This window comes from Venustampulla echinocandica (assembly GCF_003357145.1).
Source record: "Venustampulla echinocandica strain BP 5553 chromosome Unknown scaffold_4, whole genome shotgun sequence".
Classification (NCBI taxonomy): domain Eukaryota; kingdom Fungi; phylum Ascomycota; class Leotiomycetes; order Helotiales; family Pleuroascaceae; genus Venustampulla; species Venustampulla echinocandica.
The window spans coordinates 411254-435589 of NW_022474209.1; the positions used below are offsets into that span (position 1 = coordinate 411254).

At 49.4% G+C, this 24336-nt stretch overlaps 7 protein-coding genes across 7 annotated transcripts; 5 read left to right on the forward strand and 2 right to left on the reverse strand.

Moving 5' to 3' along the window:
* Positions 1 to 1564: 1564 nt before the first annotated feature.
* BP5553_06430 (Zn2 DNA-binding protein) lies at positions 1565 to 4880 on the reverse strand (the record flags this gene model as incomplete). Its single annotated transcript, XM_032015053.1, has 3 exons — positions 1565 to 2422; positions 2485 to 4393; positions 4507 to 4880. The coding sequence occupies 3 exons, from the start codon at positions 4878 to 4880 to the stop codon at positions 1565 to 1567; spliced, it is 3141 nt and encodes a 1046-aa protein (XP_031868474.1).
* Positions 4881 to 5991: 1111 nt separating this feature from the next.
* Positions 5992 to 8018, reverse strand: BP5553_06431 (MFS general substrate transporter; the record flags this gene model as incomplete). Its single annotated transcript, XM_032015054.1, has 6 exons — positions 5992 to 6739; positions 6793 to 7299; positions 7353 to 7392; positions 7460 to 7518; positions 7579 to 7888; positions 7946 to 8018. The coding sequence occupies 6 exons, from the start codon at positions 8016 to 8018 to the stop codon at positions 5992 to 5994; spliced, it is 1737 nt and encodes a 578-aa protein (XP_031868475.1).
* A 6381-nt stretch (positions 8019 to 14399) lies between these two features.
* On the forward strand, positions 14400 to 15156 carry BP5553_06432 (Uncharacterized protein; the record flags this gene model as incomplete). Its single annotated transcript, XM_032015055.1, has 2 exons — positions 14400 to 14557; positions 14640 to 15156. The coding sequence occupies 2 exons, from the start codon at positions 14400 to 14402 to the stop codon at positions 15154 to 15156; spliced, it is 675 nt and encodes a 224-aa protein (XP_031868476.1).
* Positions 15157 to 15336: 180 nt separating this feature from the next.
* BP5553_06433 (UBC-like protein) lies at positions 15337 to 16636 on the forward strand (the record flags this gene model as incomplete). Its single annotated transcript, XM_032015056.1, has 2 exons — positions 15337 to 15655; positions 15741 to 16636. 2 exons carry the CDS (start codon positions 15337 to 15339, stop codon positions 16634 to 16636), a joined length of 1215 nt encoding a protein of 404 aa, XP_031868477.1.
* A 416-nt stretch (positions 16637 to 17052) lies between these two features.
* BP5553_06434 (uncharacterized protein) lies at positions 17053 to 19710 on the forward strand (the record flags this gene model as incomplete). The annotated part of the gene is made up of 4 exons (XM_032015057.1): positions 17053 to 17352; positions 17403 to 17730; positions 17782 to 18519; positions 18575 to 19710. The coding sequence occupies 4 exons, from the start codon at positions 17053 to 17055 to the stop codon at positions 19708 to 19710; spliced, it is 2502 nt and encodes an 833-aa protein (XP_031868478.1).
* Positions 19711 to 20458: 748 nt separating this feature from the next.
* BP5553_06435 (uncharacterized protein) lies at positions 20459 to 21723 on the forward strand (the record flags this gene model as incomplete). Its single annotated transcript, XM_032015058.1, has 5 exons — positions 20459 to 20698; positions 20811 to 20885; positions 20938 to 20984; positions 21073 to 21271; positions 21367 to 21723. 5 exons carry the CDS (start codon positions 20459 to 20461, stop codon positions 21721 to 21723), a joined length of 918 nt encoding a protein of 305 aa, XP_031868479.1.
* Positions 21724 to 22376: 653 nt separating this feature from the next.
* Positions 22377 to 23709, forward strand: BP5553_06436 (Uncharacterized protein; the record flags this gene model as incomplete). Its single annotated transcript, XM_032015059.1, has 4 exons — positions 22377 to 22452; positions 22519 to 22729; positions 22782 to 23264; positions 23322 to 23709. The coding sequence occupies 4 exons, from the start codon at positions 22377 to 22379 to the stop codon at positions 23707 to 23709; spliced, it is 1158 nt and encodes a 385-aa protein (XP_031868480.1).
* Positions 23710 to 24336: the final 627 nt, after the last annotated feature.

A 24336-nucleotide genomic window follows, 5' to 3' on the forward strand; every position in this document is an offset into this window, starting at 1 on the left:
GGCCAATGGGCGTTTTTGGGACGTGGCCGTCACTCATGTAAACCGGCGCCAGTGCTTTAGTCAGTTTCAACGAGTGTTATGAGAAGTTTGATATCTCTTTATATATAGAAGGCTGGAATCTCTATATACCCTCCTCCCTATATAAGTACACATACGCCTGGGTGGTCAGATTGAGGCCCAGTTGATATTTGGCTTAGCAGCCAGGCTTGAGAAATGGGAACACATACTAAACCCTGTCACATCGTTCGTCCTCGTTTGCCATTTTTATGTGTTACGTTTGAATATTACTTTACCCCAGTAACTATCAAACACCTTACCTGCCATGTCCTACCCTGATAATGAGATACCCAACCAACAGAGTGTCTCATATTCCATTTCCTCTATTCAATTCCAGCCTCTCCATTCGACCCTTCGATATCTTTATGCAACAGGTAATAATGGCCGCTTTAAATGTCTCAGAGCATCTATCCAGTAATGTTGCCAGGCACATTATCACTTGTTATCTCCACAGCATGTCCAGGCATCTCATGACTAAAAGTATATCTTAGAATCGCTTATCACTCAGCCACCAACACCAACTCATACCAGTAGTGCTCATTTGTTTGTAGCTGGTCACGTCATGCATCCACTGACGTAATGATCTACTGCAGATGAGGCATTTAGATCTACTTCAATGTTCTTTTCAAGTTGAGTAAACAGGACAAATGGTCTGCGAATGGAGACATGTTTAGGCCAAGATTAGCAAAGCTATTACTGGCGGAGGCGCAGTTACAACTACCAAAGAGCATGGATGTCAGTTACAACCAGACGACCAATTCATGCTTTGGAGTGATAAAACTAGGTGTTAAAGTAGTAGCTAAAGATACGTCGAGATATGTCAAGATATGTCAAGGCACGTTAAGATATGTTAAGATAAATTGTGAAAATACTGTTGTCAATTTTCTTCCTTCTATTAATTGTATTACTGCTATCAACCTAATTCTCGCTGTCAAACCTCTCGTTGGTGTCAACCCAACTGTACAAAACATACCAAATCACCTTCTAAAGTTAGTAATGGTTACAGTCAATCACATACATACACCAAATAATATCAGCAGCTCTGCTTCCTAGTATTGTGGGAAAACACACAAGACACATGATGGATTACGAAGGAGCGTCCAAGGACCTGCATTGTGCAGTATCGTTAACTCTGCCCGTATTAGAGCCCGTCGCCCCGGCGGTATTTATAGGTCCTAGAAGTGGCGTCTCGTTTAGATAACATAACGATGGAGATTCCTTGGTACTGTGTAGTTGAACGACCAAATATAGATGAGACATTGACGGAGAGACCTCGCCGCGTGTAGCATGACGCACAAATTCATAGGTTATGACCATGACACCATGAAAATTATCAAGCCATAATTCATAATCGTTGGATCTAGATCTATGATTGATCCTTATACAAAGGCAGTATAACAATACACATGCCCTTTCTCCTTACTTTTATCCGTATAGCCAAAAATGTATTAAACAAACACTTATAAATAAGCGGTGACTTTTCCATCTCAACTCATATCATCTCGCCCTAAGTAGTTCCAGCTCCGCCAAAGAAAAACCCATCAAATAAATCCACATTTCCCCCTTCACTAAAATCATGGTCCATCCCATCCCAGCCCAATCCCATACCTAAATCTCCCGCCCAACTGTTCAACGTCTCGTCATTGCCGTCCGCGCCTGGAACATCCCATCCGTTGCCCTGGAGGAAATCCATGCCTTGCGCGTTGGGAAACGGGAACTGAGGATCTTGATAGCTATATTGGTCTGTTGAGGTAGAGGGATTGTTGTATGCTGATTGAGGGGAGGGGAGCAGTGATGGGTCGATAGCAGAGGTGTCTAGAGAAGAGAGTGGTGGGGAGACGGCGTAGTTGGAGGGTGATTGCATTGCTGTCTGGGGCCCCGATTGGGATTGGGATTGTGATTGAGCTTGGTTTATATTTTGACGCATCATACTGGTTGTCGTAGATGGCGTTGCTGAGGCACTGTATGGATCGAACTCGGCTTTTATCCCTTTTGTAATGTTATTCTGAGAAGTGGCGGGGAAATGACTCGATGGTGTTTGCATGGCAGATTTCTGCGAAGTTAAAGTGGGATCTAAAAGGTCATTTAGGCCCATATCGAATGGGGGTATTGGCCGTGGATGACGGACTTGGGAGCCATTTGCGTCTAGTGGTTGAGGACGTTGGTGGTGGGATGGCCGTCGCTCCCGAGAGTTTAGACCTCGGGTAGAGGTGCTGAATCCAGTTGTCGACATGCACATTTGGACTGTGGCTTTAGACATTCGGTCGAACGCGTCCCTACATGCTTCTGCCGGAGGACATTTTTCGATGAGATCCCCGAGAACGGAAGTTGCAGCTAGAATGGTGAAGTCGACTTCATCCATTGTCTAGGAGCAGTGCCATTAGCATCCATGTATCTTACTCAACTTGGAATTTATTGAAGACTTACTAATCGGCTCCTCACAATCGGCGAGTGCCAAATCGCATAGAGAAATGAGATACCAGCCATGAACAAGTGATGCGTCGCCAAAAATGTGTAGTTGACTAGATGCACACGATGCAACTGCCGGTACAGCCTCAAGACTCTTTGCCCAGCCTCCGCAACTTTCAAGAAAACTCTCTCCTGGTCTTCTCGGAGCTCAACATTATACATTGGAGGACTGTTAACCTCGTCACTCGTACTGAATTCTCCTTCGAACATTGGTGGCACACTCAAACTCTGTCTGTAGAGCATGATTACACATTGCCAGTAATTTAGCTCGAGGAACTCGACAGAGAATGCAACGCCCGTTTCCCGTTTCGTAGGCGCAGAACTCTTCCATTCCCATAGGCGCTTGTCGATATCGATACGCCAAGATCGGAAACTATCGAACTTGGAAAGGAATGGAGAGGGCAACGAGGTATGCATGTAAGGATTTCGCCGGTTTGCACCCCCAGCACGAGCTTGCTGGGCTTGTTGATGTTGTAGTACCTGTAGGATCTCGGATTGTAATAACCTCAGCCTGAAGTAGTGGTGAGCCGCTCGTTTGTATGAAGGCTCCGCGGCGCCTCCTGGAGGTTGCTGGAACCCTGCTGGAGTGATATACTTATCATCTAGGAGAGATGGGAATTCAGTGGTAACCACTTGGTCGGTGATACCAAATGGGCGACCAACGCAGGTTGATACTAATCGATCGAGTGAGTACGTGCACCACCACAACCGCCTTCTGAAATCCCGGACCCATTCTCGACGTCCTCGTTGCCGGGTGGCCCGTTCCTTTTGTTGCTGTATACTATCACTACTATCACCCTTCATGTCTCCAGACAGCCCTTCTTCGAGCCCGTCATCGACATCTTTTCCATCTTCATAATGTAACCCGAGGTCCACAGCCAGCCGGACGGCGACACCAATGATATACCATAATCCCGGGGCAACAGGTCGTAGCAGTGCAAACCCAGCCAGTAGCAGGACTGCCTGTAACTCTTCCAGACCCCCTCCAAAGCCATCTGGTCTGTCCACTGTGGCTGGTGAGCTAAGACACTCCTCCAAGTGCACAATGGCAGAAGCGTGATACTCTTCTGGTTGACATTGCCTCCCTAGCCCGTGGTTCTTCCTCTCCTCATTTCCTTCATGCTTCGTCTCCCGACTGCCAGAATCCTCCAAGAATATCCCAGAACCAATTGCAAAGACTATATTCAACATGTACAGCTCCCTCGGCGTCCTCACCCTCGAATCAACATCGGTGTACGCCAGTTCGAACATCTTCATGAATTCGCCCCGGTGCAAAATGGGTATCTGGGGATTGGCATATTCAAAGTAAAACTCGACCAGTCGTCTTCCAAGATCTTTTGAAGGGAACGGAGCTTGTTTAATAGTGGGTTTTGTGTGTAACCCGAAGAATGAATCCCTCATCGACGTTCCTCCTGCAGCCGTACCCTTATTACTCACAGGTAGCCGTGAGGGTTTTGTTCCGCTCTTATCACTACCCGTGCCGGAGACTGAGGACTTAACTGCAGCGAAGACTACCCGGGCGAACGAGATGCCCGACGCAGAACCTAAATACCGTGAATCTGAAGCACCCTGTGCAGACACACCTCCAACATTCGAGATAAGCTTCTCCAGCTTGTCCAGCTTTTCCGACTCCTCCTCCTTCTTCGTCCCAGCAATATTATGCGGCGAATCTTTATGAGAAATGGTCGAGGTATCGTGGCCATTATATGATGCTCGACGGCCATCATCGCTCGGTGTCTGGATGATACTCGGATCGGGGGCAGGTTTTACGCCATGGTTGAGGACGTCGGCGGCCGCGAATGGGATATTGCTATCTTGAAGGACCTTCTCTAGGTATCCGATTCTTGCCTCAAGGTAGAAGACATAACTATGAAGTCGCTAGTTAGAAAATGTGTCTCCAGGGCTTCTACGCAGGCTTTGCTTTCCTACGACTTGCCATTGCCATCTAAACCAAGCAGAAGAGAAATGCTAGAGACTCACCTCCTAGGAATCTCCCTTTTTGTGATAGGATCATACCCCACACACCTCGTCCCAGCCTTCTCACAGCTCGCACAGCTCGGCAGCTGTTGATCACAGCGGTTTTTCCTCAATCGACACCTATTGCAGGCGCTCACGTTCCTGAAGTTGCTGCTGACCGTGGCCTTTCCTGTTCCACTGCCGCCCCCGCTGCCTCCATCTATCACCGACGCCGTTGCGCCTGGGGTGTCGACATCCTCCACCGTCGGCGGGCTGCCAATAGTCGATGTACCGGTGATTGTCTGCTCGGGCGAGGTATGTCGGGCGCGTTTGCTTGGATATCCGCCTTTGGTCGAGGACCTTGAGGGAGGACTGCGCGGATGTAAATTCATCTCCATTCCTATGGTTTCCCCCGCAGCTTACAAGCCTTACTGTAGCTGCCCCAACCCCCCACCAGCCTCTAGAACCCAGACTCTTTGCTGCGCTTGAAGCCCTTGAAGCAATTGGATTGCTCGACAGGTACCGGTACCACCGCCTGTTATTTATACTTCAGAGGACAAATGGGAGAGAATGCGCCTTATCGGTGACCATAGCTGTCTGTACCGCAATGCCGTGGAACTTGGTGCGCTACCCTTCTGCAGGAATCAATAGAGAAATCGCGGCAGTTGTTCAGCTGAGAAGGTAAAATCAACTCGACGAAGGCCATAGACAAGAGAAGTCGGTATTGCGCTGCGATGCGCCATGAATATTGAACGGCATGCGCAAGAAGAAAAAGAAATCTTGTACCACTCTAAGATTGTTGGCGTCGTGGGTTCGCGATCCGTATTCTGCGGGCTCTCAATTCCCCCCACAAGATACCGATTGATAAGACAATCAGCGAATTAGAGGGTTCCTGCGACGACGATCAGTGCTACTGCTCTACTGTATGAGTTCTGCACTATAGCATAATATTATGTTACAGCGATCGAATAGCAAGTATGAGGCTGACACAGTTATCGGCCCAGCGATGCAGCTACAGTCAAGCAAACAAAGTTTATGGGGAGCCCGTTTAATCCATAATGGATTGATTCTCTACCTACACTCTAAATATGTGATAGGTAATCGGCGCACTGGAAGCAGGTCTTTTAAGACCCTACATCCATAAAACGGATATTTAACGCCGCCGGAAATGCCATGCCATACCCACAACTCATTTTGTCTTTCCTTCCAGCCAAAATGAACTCCGTCCCAGTAAGTCTGATGTGATCAGCTCCCTCTTATCCATCTTTGACGATCAAATTCCCTTGGGGGCAATAAAAGTATATCCAGGCCCATGCGCCAAAAAAAAATTCAAAATCAAAAAATGCCATCAGCGTTGATAGCGCTAGAGGCAGGGATATCTAGAAACGAAGACGCGAACAGAACCGCAAGCGCATTATATTATACACATATCCTCCCAATGCAAAGCGAAAACTGAAGCCTATAAAATTCGTGATATCGTCCAAGCGTTCCCGCAAGGGAAAACCACAGTCAGTTGACAACGACCCTGTCCGTCTCGTCGTCTTCCAGGTCCGCTGGCCTGGGTTCCGCTGCTGCGAGCGCCGAGTCAAGGGCCTTGTGATCCAAAATGTGGTCTTCAAAGCCCATTTCCGCATCCTCTTCGCTCTTTTCGTCCACATCCATTCGGCCTCCTTTATCGGTCATGCTCAAGCTGAGAACTGCACCAGCAACGGTAATGAGAGCGCTGCACCACCATGCCAAACCCGAATAACCTAGACTCAGACCCGCTGAGAAAAGCCATCCAGACACAGTGGGTCCAAAGGCCCGGCAGAGGCTGGCAGTGGATGCAGCTACGCCATTGATCGTTCCTAATAAAAGGAGAGAAGGCGCTGAATTTGTGAGGAGAATCGCATTGCTTGGGTAAGCCATTGTTGAACAGGTGCATTTCCAAATGACAACCACGTATACCCCCACCATCCGTAGGCTATCTGGGAGCAAAACTAGGTAAGGAGTCGTGATATAGAGTACCGGGTATGAGATGGCGATTAACCTGAAAAGTCCGAGAGCTCCAAGTCGTCGCACAAAGATAGGGAAAAGGAAAACAGTGGCAATCATGGAATATATCCCCTGTACTGACAAGACCACGCCAATTTGTCTTGTATCCAGTCCATAGCCACCAACAAATTTAAACGGCAGAGCTATTGGGACAATCTCGTCACCGGATGGGGATGGCGTGCTGAGAAAGGTTGGAAGCATCGAATCAAAAGTAATCGTATGGCTAGTTACCTGTTAGTTAAATAGCACAACAAACAAAACCTATGTATATCTTACTAAGCCAGGATGCCATAGCCCACGATGTTCAAGATCACTTGTCTGGTAAAGGCTTTGGATGTAGTAGGTTTTGGCCTAGGCGTAGAGATAGATTCATTCAGATCCAACAACTCCTCCGGCTCGGGAGACGGGGTGGATGGAAGATTTGGTGACCCTTCAGTCGTCTGGTACCCAGGCGGTTGTTCGTCCTCACTCAATAATGAGAGTACTTCAGCAACATCCGTAACTTTCTCGCCTCTCGAGCTCTTCGTCTCTGCACATGACGTCAACTTCGAGATAATCCATTTGCCGGCTTCCAACCCGGGGTCGTGTCGATATTTTTTCTCCTCGTGTGTCTCTTCGAGAAACAATATTCCAATTACGACTCCAATAGTCACGACGATTGTGCAAAACAGGTTTGGTAGAAGGTATGGGAAACGGTCCCAGATGCTCCCTGGCACAAAAACAGTTGGCCAACTGTCGACTGGCTTAGCCAGAGCGCCTCCTAGCATAGGGCCTACAATTGACCTAAAACCGATGAGCTATTTGTTTATGGGGCGGATAATGGCATAAACACTCACCCAAGACACCAGACGAATGGCATAATAGTATACGCGCGGGCTGTACGACTTGTCAGTATGACGGCCCACACAGGCCACGGGGAATATGATATATCAGATTCACGTACGTTGGTGCTCCTTCACTGTGACCATCTCGGCAACCGTGGTTTGCAGAACGCCAATGTTTCTGGATCCCGGTTAGCCAAGCGGAAGTGACACAGCGCGCCAATCCCCCCCGCCTACATACCCATTCAGAAGCCCCCCCAAAGCGCGAGCCAACAATGCCACAGGAAGATTGGGGGCAAAGCCGAAAACCAACATGCTGAGCGCCGTTCCGGCAAGCCCGGTCAAAAGCACTGGCTTTCTACCAATTCTATCGCTCAGCTTTCCCCATGCGACTCCAGACGAGAATTCTGCAAATGCGAATGCGGATGTGACCATTCCAGCATACACAGGGATTTCGGATTCCTGGTTGGTGACTTCGAAATCCCGTATCATGTAATAGATGTACGGAAAGATCGACATGAAGGCGATGGGCTCGCAGATTCGGCATAGTGCTACCATCCATCATCAGCAAACCCTCCTAGATGTATCTCCCCTTGTAGCCGACTTACCAAGAATTGTCATCTGTTTAGTTGGGAATTTGGGAATTGGCTTCCCCGAGCCTGGATGCTGTGTGCCAGACATGGCAAATGTGGCCGCTCCTATCTTCTGGGACTTTGCCTTGATAGTGCAATCCAACCGTAAGTTGATGTTCTCGGAGTTGTGGGTTTCAGGTGTGGTATTTGTGGGTGATGGTGGTGGCTGGAGCTAAGCTTATGGCAAGAGACCATGAAGCTGTTATATGCGTTCTGTGCCCTGGGCAATTTGTTCAATGGTATCACGAAGAGATGCCAGTTGAGCGGGGGAATACGCAGTATGGATGTGGTCGACACAATAGTCAAGTATAAATATACGTATGTATGTGCCCTCGGGCAGGATGCGGGAGAAGTTGGTCAGGAGGTCAGAGGACGGGAATGAGGAAGAGACGAGAAGATTAGAAAGGGAGAGAGTTGTAGAGGCCACAGAGGAAATAAATAACAAGGGCAGGTGGACTCTACGTTAAGTGCTAAGACTCCCTTGGACACTGGATCTGGTAAGGACTAGGACGGATAGCAGCGGCCGCGTAAATTATCATACGGAGTAATTATAATTTGATGGGGGGCGGTGACGAGGCGTGGAAGGCTAGAAGCATGCTAGGAGCCTGAGCTCTTGCTTCTTTCCTTCTGGCGTCTTGGTTTTTGGGGCAGTTGGTCCTTGATTTGCAGGAGTTGTGAGGGCCCACGTCCCGAGGGCTGCAAACAGCATCTTCTATAAGCGTGCCAAGGAGTGGGCGGACAGGAGGCACCACAGTGCTGGGCCCTGGGCAATATGGGCGCGGGCCTCCACACCGGTGCCCGGTCGTCGTCGCCTGAAGCCGTCCAGCAACTCAGAAGCTACGAACTGCCTTGAAGTTTGATCTAGTATGATAGTGTGCACTCGCGCCCCGGCATTTGGCTCCGTGGCCCGTTCGGCCTGGTACTTCGTAGTTTGGGTTCAGGCTCAGGGGCAAGGACCAGGATGTAAAAAGGTGAGCGAGCTAGGGCATTGAGGCCCCTGAGGGTGCTGAAAAGGAGGCGTAGGCGTTGGGGAGATATTGTTTGCAGGTAGCGCACATGGACTGCTCCCCGGTCCGTCTTGGCTCGGCTTTTGTTGGCGTGGGATTAGGGCTGGGATATGTCGCTGGAGAGCTTCCGCGATGGGGGAGCGAGCAGCGAACAGAGCGGGCGGCGGTGTGAGGAGCTCGCGGCGTACAGCTGCCAGGTGTTGCCGCTCCTCCTGGGCGGTGTCCTATCTACTCTTCGAAGAGCTAGGCAACTAGTACTTCGTACACGGTCTGCGTACGGCACCGGCCTGAGTCAGCAGGTGCTCTTTCATACACTTGGGATCGCATCATGCCAGATCCCATCTGGCTGCCCTGCGTGATGAGGCCGATGAGGACTTTGTAATGCAGCCGTCCGGCGGCGAAGCGCAGCCAAGGTAGCACACACGGTTCCTGGCTTGGGCCTGGGATTGGTAGGCCCACTACCGGTGCCACCATTTGAGCATTTTCCGAGCGCAAATCGACATCATCGTCACCAGCAGAGTCAGCACCAGATCATCATGACCAAACAGACCCCGGGTCAGTCGCTGGTACTACCACCCGGATCGCATGGAGCAGATTGCGAGGCGATCAATCATCAATTGTCAATTTGGCCCCCGCGACCGCTGACCACAGGGTTAACAGAAAGGCACTCAGGGGTGTGGCCATCATCCAGGGAGCCATGGAGATGAAGATCGTACTTTACGAAGTACTCCGTCAATTTTATATCCCCCCCATCGAAGCAACCAAGTCCAAGAATAAGGCACGCGAGCGGGCATTGGGCAAATTCTGGGTGTTGATACGAGGGCAAGGATGCTGTGAAAGATCGATCAGCCCTTTTGAGCTTGGTGTCACATCTGGATTGCAGTGGGTGTGGGACCATTGTCCCAGGACGCGTGGGAAAATGTCCGAGAGACATGAGGCCGCTGGTTCAGCACGGCTGATGAGAGGGAGAGGCGGCAGTCTTGGAAGACGCCGCTGCCATAATGCATCGTAGCCGGAAAGCTACTCTGGAGCAAGCTAGCCAGCTGAAGCAGAGTTGTTTTAGTGGACGGCGGGTGGAGGGCCATTTCGAGGAGCCGTACGAAGCACTCCGCAGTTCCTGTCCCCCCGAAGCGGTAGCGGTGCTATCGGGATCCATGAACCACGCTATACTGTAAGCCCCCTTGATTTATTCGAGAAGCTCTCTGGGATAGCCCTGGCGGCCATCCCAAGGCCAGAGACACGGGAGTCGTTTTGTCCGGCCCCAGGCCTAGCTCATGGGCCCAAACCCCCCCCGCGCCCAAATGCACCCGGAAGCGAGCCGGACGACGAGAAGGTCAAGTGACTTTTGGCCCTTGACCGATCATTTCGTGGCAATCCGGTGTCGTCCAGAGCTAGCCACTCAATGCCCATACGCCATGGAAATGGCGATGTGGGACTGTGGGACTTCGCCCCGTACGTACGAAAGACGGAGTATGAAGTATCTCCCGGACGGGGCACCGAGTAGGACCCTGGAAACACCAGACTATCAGGTATCGAGAAATAGCGATGGCCCCGTCGTTGCACTCAGAGCTTGCGCGCCGTCGCACAACATCGCCCTACGTATGTTATGTGTCTTGCTCGGATAGGCCAGTCGGAAAGCGTTTCGACAATATTGAGGCTGTTAAGGCTGTGCACTGATTCTGTTGCGCCGTTGACAGGTGCTCAGCAAGGTCAAATGTTGGACGTGGGCTCACTTTTGCTGCAACTCGGCCTCCCGCGCAAAGCATGTCAGCTCGTCAGAGTAAGCTGCGTTGGGTTGGTTTCGAGATACGGTCACAAGACCTCCTCCTGAATCCTGAGAGGCTGTCGATAGCAGCAAGGTTAAGTGCTATTACCGCCATGGTAATAATATTGTGACAGAGAAAGTTACGATCAAGTTGGTTGATCTCCTATTCTCTGCACGAACTGCGTAATGTGCTGTACGAGTACCTTTGCCTCCGTACCTGGGACCTAGGTACAGTACGTTGTAGGACCCGCCGCTGGAGGACCCGCTCGTGACCTCCATTAGCTAAATCGGGCGTGGCCGGCCGAGCCGCCGACCGCGGAATCGGGATCGCTAGCACATGGACAAGGAAGCTATCGTAGATGTCCTATGTGGGGATCGGCTAGCAAAGTTGCCAATCCTGGCGAACGTTCCATCGCGAGGCCAGTTTCATCATTTTCGCCCAGTCAGGAATACGAACGAGAATTGCTCGTTGGATACCTGGAATGGGAAACCCGTTGCCGATTGTTTTGTGGCTGAAATGGCTGCGATGATTCCAAAAAAAGACTGGAAATCTGCAACTGCTGGGTCGTGAATGTGTTGTTGCGGCCACCTCCGTCTTGCGCGCCGAACATAGGAGTAGTGCGGCTGTCTGCAGTGAGTAGCGCCCCTTTTCGTGATGGAGTGGCGGATCTTCTTCCAAACCTAAGCGCCACCGGGGAAGTGAGGTAAGTTTAGCTAGGCGTGAAGCTAAGCGGGTTTAGGCAATGATTCGCTATTCGCTCTATCCGGATCGTGGGAAGTTTTGCTAAGGAGGCAAGGAGTGTGATAAATCAATCCGAGACGAGGCACACCACTACCGTGGGCCTTGGCTCTAGGCACTACGGACTCCGGAGAGGGTGAAAGTTGGCATGCCCAGGGAGTCGATCCCTTGCGCAAGTTTCTAGAAAAGTTGGTTGATTGCTGCGGTGAACTCTTTTGTGATGGGATTTCCTGGGAGACAACCTCATAATTGGCCAGTTATTTATTACCATCCATCCATGGCACATCCTTCGCTCCTCCACGTACCACGCCAGGGCAAAGCATTCCCATGACTAACGTTCTGGAGTCGTTTCCCGTACATCCGCAGCACGCAAATAGGGGGGTTTCTCCGCGACGTCATCAGCCCCTATCGTTCCAGGCTCCTGGGTGTTGACAAAGTGCTTTTTAATCCCAAAGGTGCTGATCGCTTTTAGCTGCTCACTTGTAGCTGATCAGTCCACTCCGTAGGTAGGGATTTTTCCACCCCCTTTTCTTTTTCTTTTTCCTTTTCTTTTTCCTAAGGAAATTGCTCATGTTGCCTGTTTGAGAGTGGTGCTACCACGAGAAAGCGCGAAAACAACGGTTATTTAACGCGTACCGGCAGGATTCCGATCTATTGGTTCCAAGGCCCCAGCCAGAATCTGGAGCTGCAGGGCATGGGTCATTGGCGATACTAGTGAGTGGGTGGGTGGCCCGTCAATTTGGATGGATGGGCTGAAGTTCGGAGGAACCTCCACTCCATGGTTGCTGGAAGCTTTCCGATCCCCGGGCCCGACAGATTGATTGTGGCGCATGGTCCGACCGGTAGTTAAGTCTCTCACCAGAAAGTACTTTCAAGTCGATTGTGGCTTCGAATCTAGACTTCTATGCCACACACAGCTCGAGGTACTTCGTATCAGCTGTAAGAATAAAAAATTCAAGAGCAAACGAGCCCCAACCAACACCCACACTGCCGCGACCGATCATGCATCGATTTCTTTCTGGCCGACGTTGCCCACAGCTTTGAAGCCAATCGGAACCCACTGTCCGTAGACCTCCCAGCTTGAATGTTGTTTCACGTACTATGTAACACAACTTGGAATGCATTATTGCTCCACACAGAGCTGCATCTGCGGGCAGCCGACGAAGTACAGGCCGGGCGTCTTAATGATATGGTCTTGGCGCGCCCGGCGTCTGGTGCTTGTTCTCACTCAATTGGTGCCAGTAAGTATTGTAAGTGCCAAGTTCCAACAGATGTGAATCATCAGATTCATTCATCTTATCTAATCTCTGCAAATCTCATTTTAATTGCCTCCAGCTTTATCGTCTAGTCGGATGCCAGTGTTCAACGGCCACAAAGCATGTGTTGGTAGCCCGGTCGCACTGCACTATAGCAGGGTCTTGATTATCGTGTCGTTCGGTGTGACATTGGGCATTGTCTGAGCCCCGAACCTCACGAGCTTTTTGTATTCTCGATCCTGGTTATCGTCAATGCAATTTGTTCCAATAAATGCGGCGTTTCGTCAATCGTAACAGCCCTGGGATCCCACTTGAGACTTGCAGATTGTTGGCGATCGTATTGTCCGGGCGTGGGGACCCTGGAGATGCATGTACCTTATCCAGACAGTCGGATGTAGCCTTGCAGAGATCAATGCAGCTGCTGTATGGGTGACAGAAGAGGGCTTGGTTTTCATCCAGGGTTCCGACACTCGACCAAGAATCGGTATTCAGGATTAACAAGAGGTAAAGCCATGGATCTGGCTCCAAATTTGGATCAGAAGGCCAAAGGCAAGATATAATGTTAATTATTTGTTGCTGGCTCGTCAGTGTAGCTCGCGGCTAGCTCGTTAAACTGCCAGGAGTATCAATGTTGAAGCTACCAACAATACTAACATGACAATATCTTTGCCCTGGAGATGCGTTTATGAGTACCTCGTGTTATGAGGCGCCTGTCGGCCCTACATGGATGGAGCTGTAGAATCCTTCCATAGGTAGATAGGAGAAGCACCTAGACATTTTTCCAAGGCGGGCAGGGCAGCAGCGTCATATGATGCCAGAAACTGATATCATACCAGGTGATCTCGGCAAACTTCTAACTTCCTTGCTACCCATTGGCGCACAACAGTCGCGCTGTGAAGGAAATGGGTAGGTGTAGACGAGCAAATAAGTCCAATATTTAGGCTTGGATTCGGCGAGACATGATGGGAATTCCGCCGACCATATTTGTTTGATTGCTTATTTTTATCAACATGTGGACAGGCGACGCTAGAGCGAGATTAGCTGATGACTCCATTTCATTAGGTACTCGACTAGTGTCAGGGAGTTGCGGTTCACCATAACATGGAAGCTGGCAGGGAAACGAGCTATTTCCGAATCCTAGAAGTGGCACTGCACTATGTACGTAGCTGTTGATAGATCATAATTGACGGGAATTTCCTATCCACCCTACTTGATCGCCATTGATTGACCATATCTTCGAGGAGCGTCCATGCTCACAATTGGGTCCCGAAGGGAAGATACATGCCATGCAAGGTACTTGGCCGATGGAGGTCGAGTTTCAGTCTCCATAGCAGGGCGACGGACGAAGCGAGGTCCTGACACGTGATAGAATGTATATTAATGCCTGACGGCCTGGGACACGACCAAGGCCAACATGAGGGTTAGTAAGCCCACCGACCGGAGCTGGTGGGACAAATCGTACGAAGTATGTGGCGGGGCAATTATAGTTGAACAGGTTGTGACTCCGAAGGACTCGAACTCGAAACTTACGATCTGCCAACTCATCCCCATTATACCTGTTACAAAGCCTATATACTCGTACGCAGCTACCACCGTCTTACACGTTTGATATTACTGGCCGCACGCTTAAGACCCACCAGTTCAAAGAGAGAGTCACTCCACTATGGCCCGGCAGAAAGCGTCTGGAGAGAACTCGAAGAAAGCGTCCGGCAATGCGAAGAAAGCCGAAGCAGCCGCCGAAAGGGCCGCCGCTGAAAACGCAAAGAAGGGGGCTATAGAGGATCAAGAATGGAGTAAAGGAGCAAAGAGTAATGCAAAAAAGTGAGTGTTTGTGGTTTTAGAGAACTACCCCACATTATACCCCACTACCGGTGCTACACATACTGATAACCCTGAGCGATAGGGAGGCAGAAGTTGCAAAAAAGGCAGAGGCGGCAAGGAAGAAGGCAGAGAAAGATGCGATACTAGCGGAGGAGGAGAAGGATGCCAAAGCAGCACCCAAGAGTGCCAAACAAGCCGTGAAAAAAAGTCGGGGTCTCGACTTATCGCAACTCGATTCGGATTCTGGAGGCTCCAAGAATGCAGCGGCGCTTAATGCCTCTGGCATTGACAACGCCTTGGATGCGCTATCTTTGACGTCTTCATCAGCGGCGGCCAAGATAGAGAAACACCCGGAAAGGAGATTCAAAGCCGCCTATGCTGCATTTGAGGAGAGGAGGTTGGCCGAGATGGATGAGGATGGCAGTGGACAAGGCCTGAGGCAAAATCAAAAGAAAGACAGGGTCAGGAAGGAATTCGAAAAGAGCGGGGAGAATCCTTTCAACCAGGTCTCTGCGAGCTACGATACTACCAAGGAGGAGTTAGAAGAAATCAGAGAACGGGAGAAGCAGAAGATCGAGGCCAGACTGAGAGCCGATTGATTTGGAGCGGCTTATGAGACATGAAATCAGGACATGCGCAATATGACTTATTAGTCTGCGTGGCCTAAGGTGGAGTTTATGATTTGGCCAGTACATACCTAGCGATCAAATACCTTAAATAAACCTGTGAGTTCCATGGTTTTATATAGAATTGAATATGGAACTGTTTGATGCTCCACGATGCCTGTCCAAGCCCCCTACTTGCTCCCGAAACACGGCCGGCAGAATCTCACCGCGCGATTGTCTCAACTTCACGACTCCTCGACATCTACTATATCATCTAATAATGGTGTCGCAACGCTTATCAGGGCTATCCGCTGTGCGGAAGCAACATCTACTAGTAGAATTGTACGAAAATATCCTTTTCTAGTACCCAATGCGACCCTCCTAACCTACTATTATAGCTCCAGTCTCAAATATGCCTGTCCTCATGGGGTATTCGTGAGCCTCACACCTGGCGACCCAACCCTTTGGTCGGGCATAATATTTGTGCGGAAAGGTACGTACTTGAAGATGCTTAATTCACGGCTTGAAATTCAAGCTATCCTGAAGAGTAGAGCAGCAATGTTGACCTTGCAACTTAGGGCCATATGCTCCCGCCATCCTCCGCTTCCAAATCTCCTTCCCACCCGCCTATCCCTCGTTACCACCACTCGTTACTTTCTCGACAGATATATTCCACCCCCTAATTACGCCTCTTACGACGTACATGTACACAACTGATATCCAGAACTCTGGCACGGTATCTGCGACTGACGAGGAGCGGCTACCTCCTGGCGGATTTTCCTTGCGCCATGGGTTTCCAGGTTGGTTTGGGCGAGCTAGCAGAAGGTCTGCCGGCCGTTCCCCAGGCGGCAATATGCAGACACCGAGTCGAGTAGTGAGCGGAATTGATAGCCCTGGCTCTGTGGTCTCGGCCATCAGTGCAAGTCCAACTCCCGGACAAAATACAGGCAGCAGTGACAGGAGTATTGGGAATGATACAACAACTGTTGATTTTTCCATCTGCGATGTGTTGAGATATATACGGAGCACATTTGATGACGACCAAGTCCTTGATAGCGTCCAGTTGGAAGCTGCGGGTAACCCAGGGGCATGGCACGCATGGCGGACTCATCGTGTCAAGTTGGGTAAACTCTCCGCTGCTGAAGTCAAAGAGAACTCCAATTTACAGGGTGGGTTGACTGATGATGTGGAGAACCCTCATGGTGGCCCTGAGGTAAATCCGAAATCGCCGGGCAATCCACCAGCAGCCGTTGCTACTAGGAAACCAGGAGAGTGGAATTGGGATGGTGTATGGGAAGTCCGGGTGAAGAAAGGAGTCGATGCTAGTGTTGCCGATGCAGCGTTATTTGGTTCGTCGGCGGGGGATGATTTGATACACTTTCTAAACATGGACAAGGAGCAAATCGAGACCATCCAAGACAACATCCGAAGAAGTTTGGAACCTGTGGAGCCACAGAGAAGAGGCATTGTGTAGGCCGCTGAGCGAGGTCATAGGAGCATGCTCATCTCAAAGAGATATCTGAAATTACTTAGGTATTCAGATAATTAGCAGAAACCCCTATCGCGGTTTGTGTACGGAAGAGAGCGACCTATAATCGATCATACCTAGCTGTGCTAGGAAAAAGGGGTTTGGAGACGCTATTCGAGCAGCCCCAGATGAAGGATCCTAATGATGGGAGTGCAGTGCGAAGATGGGTTAGAATACTTTCCACAAAATATTCAGTATCGCTCGGTGGTGTTTGGCTAAAGCTTGACGTTTGTGGTCGCTCCTTCCCTCATTCCCGGTGTCACTCAATACGTCCTTCACGCAGCCTGCCTGATTCCCATCCCCATCAAATCACTCCGCTATGAATAGTCTCATCTAGCATCAACATCACTTCATGTTTGGCTATGAGTAGCAGTAACGGCGCCATTAGTGCTCTTATACTAGTACCAATTGTCATCGCAGCATCCGCAGCATTCATCGCCCTCAAGACGCAACGTGGTTTCCAATCTATCTTCGAATACTTCCTTCGGATCTGGGAGGACAATTCTCCCTGGTCTCATAGAGGAAAGAACACGCATAGAAGGAAACAGAAACGGTCGGACTTATCATCAACGCAGATATACGCAGATTCCTGGTGCGATCTCGAAAGCATTCATAGTGGCCGCAGCGCCCAGGCATACAGCACGTTTATTGGGCAAACCGGAGTACCAAAATCCTATAGTGAAGGTGATCACGGTGGTTTGGCTGGATATAGTCCAAGGCGAATATGGCATCCCAACCGTTCGAGTCGTCTACTCTGGAGCTTCACCAACTCGATATCTCGAGGCCAAAACCCCTTCGAATTGTCAAGCGTAGCCAGACCATTTCCGGCAGCCCAGCTCCCCGAAAGGCACTCCGGAGAGGACGCCGAGCCTCTAGTTCGTCCGACCAGAGGGATGGGAGTCCACCGTGGGGCGCGGACCGATCCTTGACTGTACGCAAGAAGAGACAAGGGAGGGGGAGCGTTCTGGGTATCAAATTTGATGGCTCCTCGATACCCAACCCTGCTAGTGATATGTTCAGTTTAGGTACAAATAACCATGGTGAGATCCTAAAGGTTCTCGGAGGGTGAGATACTAGCTAACGAAGTATAGAACCTGTCCAGGGAGAACATGACTCTGAAATAACACCAAAGGCGGCTCGGGCCATATCGACAACTACGAGCGATTGGGGTGTTCTTGAACCAGCACCCTACCCTAAAGATTACAATATCAACCCAAACAAATATCCAGCTCAAAGTGCCCGAGGCTCCAATTCCTCGGACTCGGGCTTCGTATCAGCATCTTCCATATCCGGCCAGAAAATGCCATATGCCAACATCCCCCAAAGGCGATTTTCTAGATCCAAAAGCTTTCTTCTTAAAGCCATCGGCGGTCGTAGTGGGCCACCAAAGCATAAGTCGAGCAGATCCGCTGATTCTGGCTCCATAAATATACTTCTTCGTCGGTTGTCACGGGGGAGATATAGGGACAGGAGCCCCTGGAACTCGTCCACTTCTGGTAGCGCTTCTTGTATTCCTGGCGACGACTCTTTGGAACTCGACAGCCGCGACATTGCAGATATTAGAGTCAATTCAAGAATATCCTCTGGTCGACAGTTAGCCACCGCTCCCCCCTCATCTAATAATGCGCACCGTCTTCGATACCGAGAGAGCTTGGTCCTCTCTCCTCGAGTGGTAGTTACTCCGGAGGTTTCAAGTGTGGATTTAGATAAATGTAGCTTCTGGCTTGCAATCGAGATCCGTGGCGTAGTTCGACACGCCGATGGACGTTTAAAGCCTGATGATGGACTTTCTGAAAGCTCTACTACCTTCATAAATGCTCAATCATCAGGTAAAACAAAATCCTCGTGAATCAATGTGGCTCCCATGTTCTAACACTCATCCAGGGCCGGGACAATATGGATATCTACATTCAATGCGCATAGACCTCCTGCCCGCCCACAATTGTTTCATTACGGAACTTATTGGAGACCTCGACGATTCAAGTATATTTCAAGCCAATCAAACACGTCTTATACTGGCCAGAATAAGCCTTGGCGAATGCGATTTCTTCCCAAACCTAACCAGCCCCTTTTCCGAGGAGCTCCTCTCTGATCTGGAAAAGCACCTCGGGGACACGCTTACTACTTACCTGACTATTAGACTTACTTACAAACACTCTGGATTCCCGGATAACGAAAGTCCAGTATCATTTTGTGGTGGAGGGGCTTTACACACCACTCAATTACAAACCGATGCAACTGCAGTTATCAGGAGACACGATTTGGAGTCAGTATGGTCGCCGCAGATTTTGCAATCGATAAATGGCCGACCTGTCTCTAACCCTCTGACGGCAATTGTTGAAAAATGCCTCCCAACGGATCAAGCCAGGCAAATAATAAGGAGATTAGCCTATGAACAACGTCCATTCCAACTTCATCAACGAATGGGCGGGATTAGTAGTTTTAGTAAAGGGAGCGGCTATCAAGTTGCCAAATCCGCTGCTACCACAGCAGATTCGGCGGTTTATTCTCCTCTGGTTATTGGACCTGCCCTCCCGATGGATTCTGATGTGCAATCACAAATGGTTGAACAACTAGAGGACCCATTCATACAATTCCCCCCGCCTCCTAAGATTAGAGGGCATAGTGTGGACCCAGCTCGCAAGATCTGGAGGGAAATGCGCCAGACTTCTCGTGGCCGCTGTTATAATGAAGGGTGGAGTGGCTTCACCTGTGATCACTACAGCGCAGAAGAAGATCTCACACCTACTCGGAAAAGTTCTTCCGATGCAACTTCATCTACTCTAGATACCACTGGTTCTGGAAAGGCCATGTCAGCGATTCGGCAAAAAATGGATGATGTCGACGACGATAGAGGTAGAATTCTGGAGATGGCTTTGAGAAACAAAAGGAGTGTCGGTACGGACACGCTGAGAAGCATTGCACCAAGCGTACGGAGAGGGACAACAGGAACTGTGAGCGGATTAGGTTTGGGTTTAGGTATTGGGAGAACGTGGGGTTGGGGTCCATCTTGGTGGTAAGAGACTGCCCTGGCTGGGTATTGTTTACTAATCACAGATTTTCTTTCGACTACGAAGTACATTCAAACATAGCTATACTTCGTACGTGTACAGTAGTTCTTTGAGGATCGTTAGTCCAGTAGGGACGTACATAAAACTGTATTACCAATATCTTGACAGATGCTCTTCGCAGCCGGTTGAAAGATCCTCCGGCTCGCTAGCTATGAGTAGAATCGGACATGATTAGAAATTGAATAGTTGAGGGGATAGTTCTGTTGAGATGCGGAGCTGAACTCTAAAGTCCGGCTCCTGTTTCAACAATCAACTGGTTGTCAGTCTGATGCCAATGATACATATGTGCACAGAGTAAGGCTAGGGCCTGAGAGTCGCTATTGCTTACGTCCCGTTTCCCCATAGTTAATATTCAGCCACGGCGCAATTTAGTGCGGGGATAAATGAGTCAGATGGCGTTATGTACCTCGGTATTGTTGGGATAAGAGGTATCGAATCCTAGTTGCGGCGCCTGCAAGGTGACAAGAAACTGCGGATTTATACATGATTGGGGATAGGCAGTGGGGAGATATGAGACAGCCGCACGTTGCTTATTACCTAGGTAGGTATTTAAAGCCGATGGATTTCCTTTATTTGGGACAAAAAGAGACATCTACTATCAAGTTGATAACCAAGACATATTCCTTATCAAACTCCTATTTTCTCTCTTCAACCCATATCCCTATCCTCGCGAGATACCCAGGCAACAACATCCATAATGGCAGACACAGCTCCTCAAGACAACCAAACTTACCACGGCAACTGCCACTGTGGCGCGGTCAAGTTCACTCTCACTCTTCCCACTATCACTATGATCAATGAGTGTAATTGTAGCATCTGCTTCCGCAAAAATTATGCTTGGATCTTCCCACCCGTTGGCGGTCTCGTTTTCCAAGAGGGCAGGGGCCGTGAAAAAATGAAGGGATATGAGTTTGGAGGAAAGTCTATGGTTCATGAGGTGGGTTTTACAGCTGTGAAACAGGTCCTGCGATTTTTGTTATTTGGGATACTAGGTGGAAGGATGGGTATCCAGGTAGTTACATAAAACTAACCATTATGACATCAAATAGTTTTGTCCAACTTGTGGCACTGGCATTATGGGTAAGAGACATAATGCACCGGCAGGAATGGATATCGCCGTTAATGTAAGTCTGATTTCCCCTTTCCCTCCTTTTTCCAAACTAATCTATAAAACAGGTCCGAGCAATCAACGATCTCGACATCTGGTCTCTCAAAGTCAATACGTGAGTGCAATAACCCCTTTTTTCAAGATCCCCAAATTAGAATATCCCCATATAAAGCGATAAGCGCTAATATCGTACTACTTTGTAGATTCGACGGTGCAGCTATCGAGCCGGCTTATGTCACTCATCCATACACTGGCCCGGAGCCAGAAGCCGTGGTTGAGAATGGCAAGCTCTATACAGGGTCTTGCCACTGCGGCGGGACCACCATGGCTTTCAAGTCGAGGGGTGCTTTTTCCGAAGGCAAGGAGAAAGTCCACGAGTGTAATTGCAGTATCTGCAACAGGGTATGTCTCCCCTCCGCCCCTATTACATCTCCCAACCCAACCCATCCCGCAACGCTTTCAAGAATCACTCAGACAGCCTTACTAACACTGAGCAGGACGGAACAAGCCTAGCCTACCCCCCCGCCTCCCATGTCGCCGTCTCCACGTCCCCGTCCGCGCCCCTGACACACTACCGCTTCGGCCGTCATTACCAAGAACACCGTTTCTGCTCCGTCTGTGGCGTCCCGGTTTGCACCCGCAAGCTCCCCGATGTCAGCCTGGAGGAGTTCTCCTTGCACCCAAACCCAATAGTGAAAGAAATGACCCCTGAGCAGTTGAAGGCGATATATGAGAAAATGCAGAATATGTTGCCCATTAACGTGAGATGTCTAGATGGGGTGGAGTGGGGCAGCTTTGAGGTTGCCAAGGGGGATTATAAAGATTCTCCACCAGAGTATGAAGTGCCTGCTTGAATTATGGGATGTTGGTACGGTGCATTGTTGGGGATATGGTTCGGATTTTGGTGGTATTTTATGATATTTCTCTCACGGAATATCGTGATTTACTTTAGGAGGTATGAAAAGCAAACTTGATAATATAGTAGGTAGCTCGAATATCTCGGATAGCTATAACTCATGTCTGAAGAGTAATATTATCTCATGGCAGATATTATTACTTTCTCTCCAAAAATGTAGATATAAATATCTAGGTAGCCTTTCGTATTTACTGTGACCTTTCCATACCCAGCATCAAACCGTTTCTAGTCAACTATCTCTATATCACGATTTTCCTTGTTCAAACCCAGATTTCCTATGGCACGGCTCAAAGAGGAAGGTATATAATATTTAATTCCCGGCGTGACTCTTACGGGTTAAATTTTAATTGCCCCACCTCTTTCTTGTATAGAGGGGCTAACTACCACTGGCGGGGTAAATACCGAGTAAGAGCTGTGCAACACATACTATTTTCTTACCATATCCAGTTACTAGGAACTTTGAAGTATTTACTTGTATAAGAAGAAGGCGCACATCGCCACATCGCCACGTCTAAAACTTCACCAACTTCCTTGGGCTTCTAGTCAATTACCATCAAAAAAGCCCGAAATTCCCACTTAATGACGACGCGCATGACCATCAGGGATCTGGGGTATACTCCTGGACGCCTCCCCGTCGGACCCAAGAATTCAATCTTTGATGTTGAAGGTAAAGATGAACAAACCCCTTCCTGAAAAAACGACCAATTGCTAAAATCCAGATGAATGCGTTTAGGTGTGCATGTCGGCCAAGTCACCGTGGGGGAAGATGGTGAAGACGTTCGTAGAGGCGTCACGGTCATCCTACCTCGCCATGCGGATGACATCAACACCCCTTGCTACGCGGCAATGCACACGTTGAACGGCAATGGCGAGGTGACGGGCTCATACCAGATTAAAGACTGGGGGTTTACAAACACAGTTGGTGCTCCGCGGCCTGAACAATTGTGAAGATAAATTTAGAATATGATAGCCTATCGCTCTCACGAATTCCTGTAGCTTGGGTATCGTCGTCCAGGCCGTATGGCAATGGACGCTTCAGCGAGCACGAGAGAAGGGTCAGAGCCTTGAGGAGCTTGGCCATAATTACGGAACGCCTGTTGTGGGTGAGACGGCGGATTGGATCCTTAATGATGTGCATAATTCTGCTCTTGAAGCCGATAATGTGTTTGAGGCTTTCAAGAATGCGCAGACACAGACGGAGGTTCTTGAGGGTCAACATGGTGGTGGTGCGGGTATGACTTGCCACGAATTCCCCGCGGGCACAGGAACGAGCTCAAGAATTGTGAAGGGTGATGGAGAGAAGAGCTATACAGTCGGGATTCTGTGCCAGACGAATTATGGCCATAAGTATGCGCTGCAAATTGGTGGTGTGCCAATTGGGAAGCTGTTGATGAAAGACGGCGAGACGACTAAGTCTCAGAAGGCTACGAATTTGCCGGCTGGTAAAGCAGACGATGGGAGTATTGTCGTCATCCTCATGTGAGTCTCCCATTCCACTGCGCGGAAAAGAAAATATTCTAGACTAACCAAACCAAGCACCGACGCCCCAATGCTTCCTCACCAACTCAATCGACTCGCGCGCCATTGCGCCGTGGGCCTTTCTCAAGTGGGCGGCCACGGCGTAGGTAGGAATTTCTCAGGAGACATCATCGTCGCGCTCTCGACGGCCAACAAGCTGAACGAGAAAGTCGATACTCCGCAGGTCATGGGGATTCCGGTGGTCCAGACGCAATCCATTGAGGCTATCAAGAATGAGAGCATGGATGTTATGTTTGCTGCAGCCTCGGAGGTCACAGAGGAGGCTATCTTGAATTCCATCGTTGGTGGAAGGGCGGGGAGGACTGGGTACCAAGGGTTCAACTTGCCTGGATTCCCAGTTGATAGGGTAAAGGAGCTGTTGGCTAAATATCGCGTTGATGTTTGAATGTTGGCGATGTTTGTTTGCTTTGATCCCGCTTTGGGCACAGCTCTGCTTTTCAGTTACGAGGCAGGAGATAACAACTTGGAATGTCACTCTTTATAAAAGGAATTAAGCACTAGCTGATAATTCATATATGACTTTGGAGAAAGACTGACGTGTATTGATTTGCCCGCTTGAGATAAACATTGAGGTTGAAGCATAGTCGAGTAGCAATGTATTATTTAACCTGGAAGAAAATCGAATCTGGGCCGAGGAGATAGGCGATGAATAATAGGAGGATAGCAGAAGAAATATGAGCCCTCGGCCTAAACAGAAAACCAATCGAGATACTTGATGATCTAATGGCCTAGATACCTTTCCAGCTGAGGGTCGGAGGTGGTTGTGATTGGGGTCTTCCCCAGCCGCGGAGGTAGAGGCGGCGTCATGACAGTTGACAGCTGAAAGTTGACTGATAGTTGGCAGTTGACAGACGTTGAACAGCCAGGCAACTTGTTGAGAGTTTTATATTAATCCAGGAGTATTAGGTAATAAATGCCTAGGCCTAGCTGGTGCAGATCCTTGGTTATATATTCCTAATTAGGTAAGCCGACTGAATTCTCTTGTCTATTATTAGTGTCTTTCACACTTTCA